The sequence below is a fragment of the Gymnoscopelus braueri genome, assembly GCF_963280865.1.
Source record: "Gymnoscopelus braueri genome assembly, chromosome: 1".
Classification (NCBI taxonomy): Eukaryota; Metazoa; Chordata; class Actinopteri; order Myctophiformes; family Myctophidae; genus Gymnoscopelus; species Gymnoscopelus braueri.
In genome coordinates this window covers 54867595-54884980 of record NC_137603.1, presented here as the reverse complement: position 1 = coordinate 54884980, position 17386 = coordinate 54867595, and the positions used below count along the sequence as shown (strand labels likewise).

The window sequence follows — 17386 nt, the reverse complement described above, 5'->3', positions numbered from 1 at the left end:
TTTAAAATCCTCTTCGCAGACCTTGTATGAACTGTACTTTCCTGTGCTTTTTTTTGCAAAGTGCTATTAAAGTATTCAATCAATCAATCAATAAGTGTGAGAGGATTTTTTTATTTAAAAAAAATATATATTTTAGAAATATTGCAAATTACATTCTGCACATAATTCTGAATTCATTCAAACTCTGAACTCTGACTGGAGAGGGAGTCCGGGAGATATGTTGGTTATTTCTGTGAATCTAATGATCATTACATCCCGATGTGAAAGACAATATATATAAAAAAATGCAAATAAAAAATAAAGGTTGTTATGCATATGGACAATCAAAATATGTTGGGAAATATATTCTGATGTGGTGTCATAATTAAACTTAATGTTGATTTGGCTATCAAGAAAATAAAAACATGGCACTTCATGACAAAAAGGTTGCCAATCCCAGCTATGGTCATGTCTGTCATTATTTTGGCCGTAGACCCCCATAAAAAAAAAAAAATTCGCTCAAGGACCAGAGAGGATTTATGTTCGAAATTATTCATAGTTTTTCAAAAGAAATCCTTTTCAATATTTGTTGTTCAATCAGAAAGAATGTAAAACAGAAACATGACAGCACATATTGACATCAAGTAATAAAGACAATTGAAAATAAAGAGAGACACAAAATAATCAGTTATTCACACAAAATATATAGTAGCTATAGTAGATATAATCATCATTTTAATATAGTTGCCAATAACATTTCCCTCATATAAAGTTCAACAACATGTATTTTATTACCTCCCTCCAAGTTCATACTCTATGAATTGAGTACAAAAGGACCCCACCCCACTTGAAACATGCCATTGTGCTTTCTTGGGCTTTTTAATCATATTTAGTTGACCTTGTATTTGAACTGTACTTTCATGTGCTTTTTTCTGCAAACTTCTAAACAAAGTATTCAATCAATCAATCAATCAATCAATCACTCCCCAGTGATTTTATTTTATATTAAAAAAAAATCTGTGTTTCGGGGAAAAAAAGCCCATCTACAAGCTTACATTGCGAGTCGACACATATCGAGATATATATATATATATATATATATATATATATATATATATATATATATATATATATATATATATATATATATTTCATACGTCATATTTTATAAGACGTATAAAACTTAACGTAAAGTAACATATAAAAACAGTACAGTATTTTTTGCTACAAGTTACAGAATTGCTATTAATAAATCTAGATAAGGATATCCCCTACAGACATATGATAAAATATTCACATATTGTATGAGGAGCATTTACAAATAAATGTAATATGAAAACTATATTTTCAGAATACATCTGTCAGTGATATTACATCATGTATGTAAATATAGTAATACATACTGTATAATACTAATAATGAGGTCACATGGTTTTCTTTTCTTTCTTTTTTTACTTTCCTACATGAAACTTTATTCAGTATTGACAACCACAGTCCTTTCACTGACTAAATATTTGCACAGTTGAACAATTTGTTCAACATTAAAGCTGAAATCTGGGATGTCATTATTTAAACGAATAAATAGTTATTTTAGTTTAGCTTTTTCTGTGAATGTTTAACACAGGGTGTTGTTCCTTCTGGCACAGGCCATCTTGATATTTTGGGTAAAATTATAGCTTACCCATGCAATTCTCCAGACACCACCGATTTGACATAAAGTCCCCAGTCATCACTCACTGGAAGACAATTGCATTATTTACTTCATAGAGTAACATCACCATCATGTGGTTAGAAAATGCACTGGAGCTGAACAGCATGTTTATCATGAATAAGAATGTAAATGGGCTACAGACATACTGTATAACATAATAATACAGATATTGTGTATGTACATGTACACAGTATGTGTATGTATGTGTGTGCGTGTGCGTGTGTGTGTGTGCATGATTTTGTAACCCATTTTTCACCCAGTGCCAATGCCTAAACTTGTAATCCTCGGCACTACTCTCCCTCTGCCAGCCTGGGGAGATCCCCGAACTGAGCTCATGCTTTCAACGCATGAGGAGTGAGCAGGCCACTTCTTATCACCTGACAGGGGGGAGTTTCCCCGTTACGACGTAGCAGGTGGAAGGAACCAGTTCCTTTCCCCTCCATCAGGCGCCCCAGCTGACCAGGGGGAGGCAGTTTAGAGAGCAGGATTACTGCATGTTTTTTGTGAGGGTACTTACCCTAGGGGACACAGGGAGAACATGCAAACTCCACACAGAAAGGCCCTTTCGCCAACCCCACCTAGGGTATGGGCACTGATGACACCGCGGAGAGAACACGCCCCCCGGCGCCCACACCCACAGCATCCCCGGCAGGAATCGAGCCCAGGACCTTCTAGCTGTGAGGCGACAGCGCTACCGACAGCGCCACCGTGCCCCCAAAAAGTGATGTGTTTGTGGCTTGTATACTGTAATGCACCAGGTGCAGAAGGCCTCAGCATGACGTGGTGTATATTGGGGGTTGTTCAGTTCGGTAAGTGGTTGCACTTGCACATCCACAATCTGTCCCAGGCCAGAGGTTGTAGGTGGTCCCTGGTCTGAGCTAAATATCGCTAAAGCAAATCTGTACATGGTGACAACAGTAAAAATAAAAGTAAAAGTATCAATACTGCAATGTAGAAGTACTTTGTTAAGTAAAAGTCCGGAATTCAAAATGGACTCACATTTAAAATTAAGTATTCAAGGACCCCAACGGAAACAAGTCCGCAAGGACTTTTTTGGTCGGACCTTTTAGACAAAAGTATTATAAATGTAACTGTGTTGTTTTACATTCTTTTGCCTAATAAAAAAATTAAATCAATCAATTCAGTTTTGGCATCAAAATGTACTTAAAGTACCAAAAGTAAAAGTACCAAAATGTTTGAAGATAGCCGATCTACAATCTCACAACATGCGATGGGACACGTTGTGAGCTTGTAGATCGGCTATTTTGAAATAGCCTATGTATACCCAAGCAGTTCCACCAAATCCACTTGACTATAAGGTAAATGAGAGAATGATTCCACGCTAATGAATCCACACAGAAGACAGAAATCACAGTGCACTATATTTTACTTACTTACAACAGGCCGCAATTCTACGATCAGCATATTGTAATGGTCCATTAGAAAATTATAGCAAGTAGCCTCTCTTAAATTGCAAAAAGCTATCAGTTGATCATACATACATACGTACATGTGCTACAGCCATGAATATACCTTTATTACCATGCGCTGGCTAACAAGCTCAGATGTTGTCTCTCTACTGTTACAGAAACTTGTTACATAATGTGTGTTTGAAACCAACATTCTTTTCACATCTTGGTCTCCATCCTTCCATACTTGAGCTGTAGTCTCTCCCTTCCTAGACAGCCATGTTCCTCCTGCTGTGGCCTCTTGACCTACAAAGATTTAATATTTTCCAATCCCTATCAATGGTTCACTCACTCCACACTGAAAATAACTTTAGGTCTACCTGTTCAACACAACATAATCACTACAAGCCAACATTCAGAGAGACACCATTCATTATATTTTCTCCATGTCCAACACCTGCAATAACCACCGTAATCCACTGTCCCCCATGTGGTCGACTATCAACATGCAGATATGAACAGTCGTGACCGGGGAGAGGGCACAGATGCGAGGACAAGGGTTGTTGCATCACGTTGGCAAGACTGTGACACGAGTAGAGACACGAGGAGCAGAGATCTATGGCCAAGATCTAGAGTGATGGGGAGGGTTAGGGTTTGGGTGGACATTCCAAGGGCCTGCCAATAAATGGGTTTACAGACAATGGGATTGAGGAGTCTGAGTGTCAGTACTGTCAGTGACTGGAGGAATGGAGCACAGCAGCACTACTAGCAGTGGTGTAAAGTAACTAAGTACATTTACTTAAGTACTGTACTTAAGTACAACTTTGAGTTATTTGTACTTTACTTGAATAATTCAAATTTCCAATACTTTTACTTCTACTCCACTACATCTCGGATCTAAATATTGTACTTTTACTCCACCACAATTATTTGAAAACTTTAGTTACTAGTTACTTTGCAGATATAAATTATTACGTTATAAAACATACATTCACCACTTTAGCCGTATTTTATACCTAGGGCTATTTGAAAATAGCAGATCTACAAGCTCACAATGCGTCGCACCGTGACGCGTTGTGAGCTTGTAGATCTGCTATTTTCAAACATTTTAACATTTTAGTACTTTTACTTTTGGTATTTTAAGTACCCAATACTTTTGTACTTTTACTCAAGTAAATGTTGAATTCCGGACTTTTACTTGTAACAGAGTACTTCTACATTGCAGTATTGATACTTTTACTTAAGTAAAACATTTGAGTACTTTTCCCACAACTGATTACTAGTAGTAAGTGGTTACAGTGACTTACGGTAGCCGCGACGAGTCCACTGTGCCCAAACCACTTGACCCACACAACATGCACCGAGAGCAGGACGTCGGCGTGGACAGCACCTTTAGATGAAGACTGCATGGTGTAACACTTGCAGTGGGCCAGCCTCACTGTCGTCTGTATCATTCACAGGTGACAGACAACCGAAGAGGGGGGTGCCTTGCTGTCTACATCCTATAGTGCAGTGGTTCTCAAACTTTTTCATGTCAAGGACCCCCAAATTGACACTTATTAGCCTGCGGACTCCCATTTGAAAAGATATGCCAGGGACCCCCATAAGAGAAGATTTTTACGGCTCTAGCAGCGATTCTCAACCATTTTAATTTCAAGGACCCCCAGTTTGACATGCATTAGGCTACGGACCCCCATTTATTGGCATTTCTATCTCTGGGACCACAAACTATATTGTAAAATCAATGTTAATTTAACTCTGAGAGTGTACAAATGGAACCAAATGGACCCGTTAGGGTCCATTTGGTTCCATTTGTACACTCTCAGAGTTACAGACCCATAAGGGTTCATTTGGTTCCTAACTATCCATCATTTAGCTGGGGACCCCCTGGAACTCCCTCAAGGACCCCTGGGGGTCCCCGGACCCCACTTTGAGAACCAACGCTATAGTGCTTAAGATGGTCATCATGGCTTGGTGGGGGTGGGCCACTTTGGGGTCAAAAAGACTCTATGACAACTTTGAGCCTGCTTCTAATGGTCAAACTACAGGAAAGATGTAGAACTATATGAACTATATGTCCACAAGTGTGACAGCTGTAAGACACAAAAAGGTCCCACCTGGCATGGGGCTCGCATGGAATATGTGGGGAGGGGGCCGGCATTTTGGGCCCTTTCCCCATTATGGACAACAGCAATCGCAATGTTACAGTAGCGATGGATTAGTTTATAGTGGCCAGAGGTATCCGTGGTTCTTGACCAGAACCAGTTACCATGGCAGCAAAACTGGTGGAAAAGATGCATTGTTTGGTTTGGGAGACCAGAATGGCACCACAGACCCAACTCCACAACTACAATGACCCATCTACAATTTGAGTAAAAGTACTAAATATTTCAAAGTAAATACAGTGAGTAAAAATACTTAAAACGAGTAAAAATACTTAAAAGATGTTTCTGCCATCATAAAGTTATTTTAAAGCAGTCTTAGGCTAATAATAGCTTAATGAAATGAAATGAACTCATCAAGGGCACCACTCACTTCACACTGGGTGTTACTTTTTTTAAAGGGGGGAAAAAAGCATTATCATTATCCGCCACTAAGCGTCGCTGTACACCGACAGTGGAGAGGCACCCGCCCCTGTTGAACCATTTAGTTTATATAAAAAGTAAGACCTTATACGCGGCCATCTTGTGTACAAATGTCAACATAACCACCTTTCCCGCAAGTAGTGGGTTAATCGGCAAATGTAAGAGCCGGTGGGGGAGGGGGGCAATATATTACATTAATTTGCATCCTAGAAATGATCAGCTTCAAGAAAGTACGTCAAATTATGGGTGATCCAATAGCAGTGGTTGAAAAAGTACTCACATGTTTTACTTAAGTAAAAGTATCAATACTGCAATGTCGAAATACTCAGTGACAACTGACGAGTAGAAATCCGGAATTCAAAATTTACTTGAGTAAAAATACAAAAGTATTGGTATCAAAATGTACTTAAAATACCTTAAGTAGAAAGTACTCATTATGCAGAATGTCCCATTTCAAGCCAAAGTTTAAATGGGGCTGAAGAGTAACTAGTAACTAGTAACTAAAGTTTTCAAATAATTGTAGTGGAGTAAAAAGTACAATATTTGCCTCTGAGATGTAGTGGAGTAGAAGTAAAAGTACTGAAAATTGGAAATACTCCCGTAAAGTAAAAAAATACCTCAAAGATTGTACTTAAGTACAGTACTTGAGTAAATATACTTCGTTACTTTTCACCAAAGTCCAATAGAAGAGCGAATAACTGATGTGCAAATGATGGGAGTCAAAATCCCATAGCCTGGAGGGATTGTCATGCTGTGATTGGCTAATTGGTTGTCAGACAACCGCTTACGTGTGTGGCGTGAATCATGTCCATCAACTTGAGTTGCCAAACTCTTACTAAAACGACTTCTACTACTCTAATACTAGTATAACTTTGGAATTGTTCGCTATTATTCAAAGACCTCATAAAGGTTCTTGCCTGTCCACTCCACAGGCACAGACAGTATCCAAAAATGCAGTGGTGGATATTCTTTTTACTTAAGTAAAAAGTATCAATACTGCTCCAATCCAATCCATACCAAACTTGGCACAAGTGAAAGTCTGGAATTCAAAATTTCTTCAGTAAAAGTGCAAAAGTATTGGTATCAAAATGTACTTAAAGTACCAAAAGTAAAAGTACTCATTGTGCGGAATAGGCCTATGTCACAAGTTCAAAATGTAAAAAGAAATCTTTTTGAAAATAGCCGATCTACAAACTCACAATGCCTTGCATCCTGCTGAAGTGGTTAGTGTGTTTTGTAATAGCCTAATAATCAAAATGTAGTTTTCAAATAATTGTAGTGCAGTAAAAGTACAACATTTGCCTTTGAGAGTGGAGTAGAAGTAAAAGCTACTGAAATACTCCAGTAAAGTAAAAAAAAAAGATCCAAAAATTGTACCTATAAGTGCACTACTTGATCAATGCACTTAGTTACTTTACACCATAGAGTATAACCTTGGAATTGTTTGCTATTATTCAAAGCCCTCATAAAGGTTCTTGCCTGTCCACTCACTATCCAACATTTTAAAATTGCTGTCGCTCATAACAACCAACTGGTCAATCAGTGGTGGCGTCCCTCCGGCATATGGAATGGAATCTCACTCCACTTGACGTATAGCATTTGGAACTCTTTTGCCACGATTTGTTTTTTATTAGGCTTTTTGATCTATTGAATACTTTATTAACAGTTTGCAAATAGTACAGTGGTAGCCTACGTTTAAACAATAATGCAAAAATAAAGGCAACTTTTCGTGTTGTAGCCGACTTGCCAAATGTAGCTATTAGAGTGGCTTATCTTCATAGTTGGTAATTCATGCTTGATCGATAGTTCAGCCATATAGCTAACTACAAGTTACATTAACTTACACTATGCTGCAAGTTAACTTACAAATGCAGGCCACATAGTAGCCTAAAGCAGTGGTTCCAAAACTGGGGGTCAGGACCCCAAATTATTTTCAAACTAAATGTAATGCCTACAATTCCAAGTGCTTGTCAGGGTGGTGGGGTCCCCAGTTAAAATATGATTCTTTAATATCAGGGTATCTATTCTACACATTTCAACATTTACAATTTAATGACTTTTAAGGCCAAATTGTCAAATATTACGTAAGAAGGAGGCAAACACAAATAGCCGATCTACAAGCTCACAATGTCTGGCAGTGCGAGGCGTTGAGTACATGTAGTTTGGCTATTTTCAAAATATTTATTTGTGGAACTCAGTCAAACTAAATGTAATGCCTGCAATTCATGCAATTCAGTGCTTGTCAGGGTGGGGGGTCCCCAGTTCAAATATGAATATGATTATTTTGGGTCACAGCCTGAAAGGTTTGGGAACCCTTGGCCTAAAGGGCCTTTCATCAGCAGCAGTTATATATAGATGGGTTTCCCGTTTGTAAACATGAGAGGATGATGCGCGCGCAGTGGAGGGAAGAGCCTGTAGAGGGCGCTATTACCCGCAGCAGCTGTGGCCATTGTACATTGATAAAATAAATGGTCTTCACCGGGTTTAATGAAAGTAGATTAAATGATGCAGTTTGTAATATATAATTTACTCAATAAAAATGATTTGTCGGAAGTTGTATCTGTCTGTATATAATAGCAGCATTATGCCTATTATGCCTATAATAGCAGCATTATGCCTATCTAAATCCCGAAAATAACAATAGAGTGAATGGCACTTCCGGGTCGTTCTACCTCCCGCATGCGCAGATTGCACACTCTGCTCTGTGATGACGTCGCGCGGAAACCCATCTATAGTGTCAGGGTTTTAAATGTTACTTGGATTATTATTATTATTTATTTTTTATAGGATTAAAGAATTGTTTCATATTGGATTAAAGGTAGGGTAAGTGATTTCTTTGGTTAAAATAAGTGTTGAAATGGCTCCATATTCTGATATAGTACTAATTGTATTAATTGCTATAGAGTGTTTGTTCATCTCTCCAGCTCTTACATTTCAGGTTCAATTTTATCCAATCAGGATTGAGAAGAGGAGACCCCTGTTACTGAACAAGTTACACTTTATAGAGTAACGATTACTATCTTAAACTTTTAACAAAAACGTTTTGTTTTAACCAAGACATATCACACAAACTGACTAATATATAATTAAATAAATACAAGTAAATTAATAAATAATAATTTAATAAATGTGTAAAGCACATTGAATTCCCTTGTTGTTGACATGTGACATACACATACAATTTCCTTGCCTCGCCTAAATAAATAAATAAATACATATTTTTTAATTGTGAATTGATTTGATTGGGGCTCTGTCTTGATTGTTTGCATTCTTGGGTGGGGTCTGTACAGTACGCAGGCAGGCAGACAGACAGACAGACAGACAGCCTTCATCCTAGCCCTGGGAGTTCAACTCTGCCTCCCGGGGAATCAATTCAAGGCAACAAAGTCCCCTGTGTAAACGTGCTTGTTGTCGTCACGTCAGCAGCAGCAGTAGACACACACACACACACACACACACACACGCAGCGGTAGAGCGGCTCTGCCGTGCAGGACTACAACTCACCACACGCACGCACACACACAGTACAACTTAACAACTTCAACAACGCACAGGCTCACACACTCAGTGACACCTGGACCCTGCTGCCGTTCACCACCAGCCTTCATATCGGTAAGTCACGATAATAGTTCACACACGTTGTTTGACTGTTGTTTTGTGCGCGGCTCGGGTACAGCTGTCATGATTCTGACATTAACAACTCAGCTGTGCGTGTGTAATGACTAATGACACGCACGCACATACGCGCACCCATGTACGCACGTACGCACAGCCACACTGCTGCAGAAATGATGGTGTATATCTAGATAAAAGTGGACTTTATAGTGACTTAACAGCGTTTTGCGAAGTGTGTGTGTGTGTGTTGGGGGGGGGGGGGCAGAGAGAGGACACACACACACACACACACACACACACACACACACACACACACACACACACACACACACACACACAGAGAGAGAGAGAGAAGTATCTCCTATCGTCATGGTGGTGATGGTTCTGAAATGACAGCGACCACTGAAGCGCACTCTGTCTGTCTGTCTGTCGGGGGAGTATTATAGTGGGGTTGTAGTTGAGTGTTTGAATTGTATTTGGATACAATTGTATCCAAACTAAAGTTGGTGTCCATAACAAACAAACAAACAAACAAACAAACTCTAGAGGTGTTATTGTGTGAATGTCTATCGACTCCATCCATCCATCCACCTCCGCCCTCCCTGGGCTGACTCTCTCTCTCTCTCTCTCTCTCTCTCTCTCTCTCTCTCTCTCTCTCTCTCTCTCTCTCTCTCTCTCTCTCTCTCTCTCTCTCTCTTCCTTCAGCGTCACGACGGCAGGCAGCAACGTTCGAGTCCCGTGGGCCGTGGCTCCTCATAAATAAAGTGGTGATTTAGTAAGGAGGAACACGTGCGGTGCCGCCGGTCTCTTAAATCCAAACTAATGAGCCACGCGTGTTTCTTTTTTATTTCTTTATATCTTGATAGTCGACGAACATTTTCTCTTCTTTTTTTTAGCCGGAGGCAGGCAAGGAGCGCGTCTGGCTTCCACCACCTCGTTCTCTCTCTCTCTATCTCTCTCTCCCTCAGTCCCTCTCCCTCCCTCTCTCTCGGATAAGTAACGTTAAAAGGTTGCCTGCATAGGAGCTGATCAGGCCATTTGCTTTGAGAAGATGAAGAGGATAGCCTACTTGTGGAGGAAGGTGAGACCAGTTGTAAAAAAATATAGCCGGAGGGGCAACCCACTCCTTTGAAATCTTAAATCAGAGGTTTAGGCAAAATTTCCCCCTGGTTATGTTCTGAGTGAGTCTGACGAAATTATTTTACATTTACAAATGTCCAAATATTGTATTACTAAAGCTGCACTTTCAGGGTGACTCCAAGGGAAACTGTGAAGGGATGCCAATACATACACACTGACTTGATGCCACCCATTTCTATATGCCTCTATAGCCTACAGCTTCAAACTTCTGTTATTCTATGTATATAGCTTAGTCATAAACTCCATAATTTTTGAATATTGCCTTCTGATAATGCAGAAAGTGAGAGAAACCGCCTATGTAGGCAACTTTTCTCAGGCTGGGGCCTCTCTTTAGGGGCCACAGGTTATGAGCTTAAGTGCTGGGCTGGCTGTTAGCAATCAAGCGAGGCTTATTTGGCTGAATTGGCTCACTACCACTAAGTTCATAACATAAGTTGTATTAATTTCTGTTTGTCTGGCTGGCCAGTGATTGTGCTTATCTTGTATTTTTATTTACGGGGGTAAGATAAGGCTTCAGGACGCCGCCTATTTATTTGAGCATCCAGTCGTGCAAAAAAAAAAAAGAATAAGTGGCACTTCAGGCCACAGATATGATAGTTCAATGGGCAAATAGGTAAACAAAGAACCCGTAATGCCAATGGTGGTAGGGAACAAAAGCCACGGTGCATTCCTGACAGGCTATTGTGGGACCCAGATTCAGGTGTGTCATGGTGTGTTGCTATTCATCAGTATTTTTTAACTAAGGAAAGTGTGGTCAGACAACATTTTGAGAGTCCCTGTGTTTTGGAATGGCACCCACAACACTGGCACTATTTGAGTGTCTTGTCAATGAGTGAGATGCAACTGTCATTGATGAGGCCTTTCTGGTCTTAAACAGGTGTCATGTCTTGAGTTGGCTTCATGAAAATGGAAAGTAGTAAATTGCTCATATAGGTAGTTTTGATAAAATTGTCATAATTGAGATATTAGTCTGTAAACATTTGATTGAGGGGGGGGGCGGGGGGTAAATCATGTAATATTTGTCAAAACACTTGGCGAAAGTGTAGTGCAATGCAGATGAATACATTTGCTTTTACTGTGTTATAAGATGTTTAGATAGGGTTGTGTACAAAGAACAATTTATTCAACCACGAAAAAAAACAAATCTCTTTTACAGGAGTGATCTGGCAATTTTGATTGAGGAATAGGGTATTATGTGGCTGATACATCATATTCAATGCATGGCAACAAGCAGTGTGTGAAACCAGTTGAGGAGAACTACTCTGGAGAGGCTCTAGTAGTGAGTCTAATGAAACCACACGGGCAATGGCCAGAGTGAAAGCAACTCTCAACAGAGCATCTTTCCCACAGGAGCCACTGGAATAGCTTTAATGTGCTTTGACACGAATTCTACCAGTGTCGGAAGCTTAGAACTCAGTTGGAGGGGAGAAATGCTGTTCTTCCTCAAGGAATTCCATCACCATGCATTTTGCTGGTGGCGCTACTCGGCAAAATACTGACATTTTTGTTTTTTCCCCTAAAAAAAATAAAAAGTAGGCCATTCCCTACTTGTATTTTCTTTGGCATAGACAGATATTAAGAAAGGAGAGAGTGAGCCATTATAGTGGAGTCACAGCAACGAAGGCTCTGATAGGATGCACCTTTTCATATATTGTACAATTATTCAGAAATTACTCTTAACCTTGTGAATATGGCCATTTGTAATCCACACATGATGCATTAAGGTGGACATTTTGAGTATAAAGTATTTTTTTCCCTCTACCACGCCTATCTCTATCATGTTACTTACTCAGATTTTGAGTCACTCTGGATAATAGCTGCTGTTAAATGCCTGCAACGTTTGTATCTTTTATGTTAGGTATTTCACTGATGCTCTGGAGTAACACATGAGCATAGGGGTGCAGCAACCTGTGTGTGGACACTTTGACAGGATACTGTTAATCAAACATGGGGTTCAAACCTTTTGACTATTCTTGGGTGGTACGTGTTTGTTCATACCTTCATAGCTTCCTGACATTTCACCAGGGTAGATGGTGGTATGAAAATTTAAAACGAAAGAAGAAAACTAGCTATCACCAGCTAGACCGCTGGCGATAGAAGTCATTGTAGCATGAATGACATTGTCTAGCCTACAATAAGTAATAGTAAAGAAAAGTAGCCATCGGAAACGAGAGTTCCCGAGCCACGAGGTCCAGCTCAGGAGCCTAATCAGAGCCGTCTCCTGTTTCCGTGGCATTACGCAGCTTGATGTGCAAGTGCACCCCCTGGACACAACGGTATTATGTCACAGGGACATGACAACCCTTGATACTGAGTGCCAAGCAGGGAGGCATTGGTACCATTTTTATAGTCTTTGGTATGACTTGGCCAGGGAACTCTCTAACCACAAGGCCACTGAGCTGGTCCTAGCCTACAATGCTGTGTGTCTAATTGGCATACTTTGACAGGTCCTGGGTTTAAATATTTATGGCCCATATAATAATGACTAGATAGGAAATAAGCACCCTTGTAGAGCCTTCCATAGTTTCAGCATGCTGGCGGACGTGATGACACTTGTTGCCGAGGCGGATACCAACACATTAGTGGGCTGAACAGAGATGATGTGTGGGTGATGGTGGAGACTGGCAGTTGAATAAAATCATAGAGATTAACCCATTAAGAGACCTGAGGCAGATTCTACAAATTATCTACACTTTAGCCCTATTTTATACCTAAGCTATTTGAAAATAGCCAATCTACAAGCTCACAACGTGTCGCATCGCGACGCGTTGTGAGCTTGTAGATCTGCTATTTTCAAACCTTTTAGTACTTTTACTTTTGATACTTTTAAGAACATTTTGATACCTATACTTTTGTACTTTTACTCAAGTAATTTTTTAATTTGGGACTTTTACTTGTAACAGAGTACTTCTACATTGCAGTATTGTTACTTTTACTTTAAAAAAATGAGAGTATTTTTCCACCGCTGCTGCGTACACCCCCTGTAGTGTACCTCTGTTGACAGGTCAGACTTTGCCTGAGGAATTAGCAATTCTGCATATTGTCTGTGTGACTGGTCCTGTTGAGAAGTTGCAGTCACTTGTACAGTATGTGTAGTGTGATTTCTATTGGTCTGTGCTGAGCAGTTGTACGAGTATTTGGGTTCATTTCTCAAAAAAATAACTCTTCAACCTGTTGCTCACATTGAGGCAGAACTAATGGTTTGAAATGTGACCTGGGTTTTCCTCTGCTGCTGCTTAGTGACACAGTTTACTTAGACAGGGGTTGGCCCAGTGTGTTGAACACCAGATGGGTCACAGGGGCACATTTGCTTCACCTAGACTAGAATTTGGAAAGTTACGTACTAAATAAATAAATGCTATTGTCAGTTTGTCACTAGGGGTACGTGGCTAGGTAATGGTTTCAAACCCCTTTAACATTAACCCATTAAGACTTGGAACGCATCTGTGTGTCATTTTTAGATTCCTTTGGCTATTCAAAAATAGCAGATGTACAAGCTCATAGTGTGGCACTCGGTGCCACGCTATGAGCTTGTAGATCTGCTATTTTAGAAAAAACGTGAACATTTGTGCAAATCTTTGAATAATATATATTTTTAAAGCGAACATTTGTAACTCAAATCTTTGCTTCTGGGGGTCCCTGCAACAAAATATTTTGAGATGGGGGTCCACGGCCAAATACATGTTGGGGGGTCCATGACATGAAAAAGTTTGAGCACCACTGATATTATAGCAACATAGGTTTAAAAAAAAAAACTGTTAGTAGACATTTGTAGAATCCCCCAAAAAACTAAGATTTTAGTACAAATCTTCAACGATTTGCACACATTTTCCATTAAAAAAAAAAAAAAAAGATCTACAAGCTCATAGCACGGCACTCGTGCAGTGCTATGAGCTTGTATATCTGCTATTTCTGAATAGATAACATAATAACATTTATTTATGGCGAGATGGAATGTTTTGTCATGCTGGGGAGCCCATGTTGACAAAATTAGAAGAAAGTCTAGTCCAAATTTACGCGCATTACGCATTTGGCTGGTGGCTATTTTCTATATCCCATCCACCCTTCCCTTAGCAGTGCCATCCTCCTCAACAACGTGTGAAACAACTGTACAGTACACCATGTGTATGCGTGTGTGCACTCGTGTGGGTGTGTGTGTGTGTGTGTGTGCATATCATCATCAAACGGTGACCACAACACGTGTGGAGATCTGTCATCTTGTGCTAGTCATCTGTGTTTGAGAGGAGGAAAACCAACCTCGCTTTCCTCCGTCCATCCCTGTAGCTGTTAAAAATGCTATCAGCTGTGTGCACCTCCCACATGTACTACTCTAGCAGGCAGGCTCACAGTGGTGGGTTATGCTAGTATGGTGTGTGCGTTTTGAACAGGAAAAGGGAAGAGGCACCTGGCCTGCTGGCTGCCAGTTGGCTTGCATCAGCTGCTTTGCTGCACGTGTTAAAGCCATTGCCAATAGGTAATTGATGTTGCTGAACTTATTCCAGGCCTTCCTGACCTAGTCATTATCTGGCTGTTCGGAAGCCTCTGTTGACTCTCTGGTCATGCTTGCTGCTGACTGAGTACAGACCTCTGTCAACCTACAGTGATATGACACAGTTGAGAAAATACGCCGTGACCAACTACTAACATTTTTTTTTAAAAGAGGCTTGCATAAAAAGAGGGTGCTTGATGGATGGACGGACACCCCTAAATACAAATTCGACTGCACCGTATTGGTAGGGGGGGAGAGGACCTGCAATAAACTATTTCTCCGTAGTGGTTTAGTCTGATAAGCAGTTTTCAAACTGCAACCTAAGCTGAAATGGGACCTTATACCAGTTTGTTCTGATAAAAAATTGCTTTGAATTTGAATATGTGTCTCTCTCTACGCAGGGCCCCAGAATAATGGATCTACTGTAGCTCCATAGACACTGCGGTGCTCCTCAACCCTGGCTTTGGATTTGATTCGGTGACTCTCAGAAGGCTGCAGTGTGGCCCTCCAGTCTCTGCCACCATGGACTTCTTTGATGACTCCAACCTGTTTGTTGGAGGGCTGGAGGGGCTGGACGAGGAGGGCTTCGCCTCAGGACCATCACTAGTGGACGAACTGAACCTCAGTGCTGACTTTGAGCCCCTCCAAGTAGAGCCTCTTGGACCGGGGAAACGTCACCAAGGCATGATGCCCCCGACCTCCTCGACGTCCTCCCAGCAGCAGCCCCTTCCTGGCTACGAACAGCAGATGGGTCACTATAACGCCATCAAGGCCCAAAACCCTATGGGCCAGCCATTTCATGGCTCAGGGGGCACCAGTGACGGAGCAGGAGGAGGTGGCATTATGGCACAGCAACATGGCCAGTATCATGGCACCTCCATTGCACAAGCTCCCCAGTCTAATGGCATGTTCTGTAACAGTGGCAGCCCCATGTGGGGAAACCAGGACCAGAATGGGAATATGTACCTCCCCTTATCTCAGCAGCAGCAGCCACAGCAGCTTCATCAACATCATCAGCAGCAGCAGCTTCACGACCAGCAACTTCAGCGTAGACAGCAACAACCACAACAGCAGCAACACCACCCCTGTCAACAACAACAACAACAACAACAGCGATTGCAACAACTGCATCAACAGCAAAATCACCATCAACAGATGATGAACCAACGTCAGCATCACCAAATGAACCCTCAGGCTCTGGCCGTACAACAACAACAACAGCAGCATCACAACTTTCCCTTTCACCCAGGCAGCCATCTTCAGAGCCAAGTGCACCACAGTCAGCCGCTGGTTCAACAGCAGCTCACTATAGGAGGATCTCGCTTCCACTCCAGAGCCGCGCCTACGTCGGGTGATCTGCCCAGTAAGTCCTATATGGAGAGTCAGAATGGCTCTCTTGGTTTGACTCCTCTACAACAGCACCAGCAGCAAGGTGGCTACCAGTTGGCCAGGGGAGCTCAAGCTTTCCCTGGGTCGGGACCCGAAGACCCCAGCCTGTCCTTTTCCATGCAGTCGTCGTCTATGGCTCACACCCTACCCGTGTGCTCCGTCACCTCCCCCACAGCCTACCGGCCCTCCCAGTACCCTGCTTACCCGGGAGAGCCTGAAATACCCAGACTGAGTCAGCAGAATCTTCCCTCAGCCTCCGTACCCAGGTCCAACACAGCCACCACCACCGCTGCTCTCCATACTTCCACAGTGCCTGAGCTGTCAGGGCCTGGGTGTGAATTTACAGCCCCACCGAGTATGGGTCATCACCTTCAACAGCAGCCACCCCAGGCCCTTGTCAGCCAGGCCAAGGAATGTCCTTATCGCCCCCTGCACTGCTCGGGACAGACCCCGGGGAGCTACAGCTCCAAGGAAATGTTTGGCCAGGATATATGCTGCTACCCCAGTGTGGCTGGCCAGCTGCCCCCTGAGCAGCCCCAGAGCTGCGGGGCTACAGCCAGCGTCCCTGCCATCATCAACACCACCTCCTCCTCCTCCAGCGCCACTATTAATGGATACCAGGGCATGGAGGAGAGGCTACTGTCAGCAGAGGCTCAGGGCAGGGACTTTGAGGGCCTGGAGGCTCCTGACCTGCTGCCTGACCTGCTGCCCCAGCTGGAAGCCGCACTCAGCCAGCAGGATGAGTCCAACGGCTCCTGGGACAACGGCAGCCAGGAGGAAGGGGAGGACAGGAAGCCCCCGCTTTTGGATTACCAGGAAGAAAAGGTAATGAATCAAGACGTGGATGTTTTCTGTTGTTGTCTGTAACGGATGTGTTGGCCGAAATTGTGGAAATGGTAGGACACGATCGCACTGTTGTCTTTTTTCAGCAGTTTTTTTAATGGCTTGGTCGCGGCAGGCGCATGTCATTGTTGTCACCCTCTGTGTCCAGTCTTTTAAGCCAACTAATTAGAACCTACCAATCTAATTGCTACAGTATGTTACACACTCATTTCTACAGTATTACACT

General features: G+C 41.9%; 1 protein-coding gene across 3 annotated transcripts in view; it reads left to right on the top strand.

Annotated features, from left to right (window-relative positions):
- Nucleotides 1-9162: 9162 nt before the first annotated feature.
- The window catches only part of chd9 (chromodomain helicase DNA binding protein 9), a 162600-nt gene continuing 154376 nt past the window's right edge, over nt 9163-17386 (top strand). For 2 of the 3 annotated variants that reach the window (XM_080428485.1, XM_080428483.1), the window contains exons 1-2: nt 9163-9296; nt 15330-17142. In XM_080428485.1, coding sequence (XP_080284611.1) covers nt 15451-17142 — 1692 coding nt within the window. In that variant the 5' untranslated portion in view covers nt 9163-9296; nt 15330-15450. Of the gene's footprint in view, nt 9297-10195; nt 10381-15329; nt 17143-17386 lie in introns of all 3 variants that reach the window. The other variant, XM_080428484.1, reaches the window with a different exon arrangement.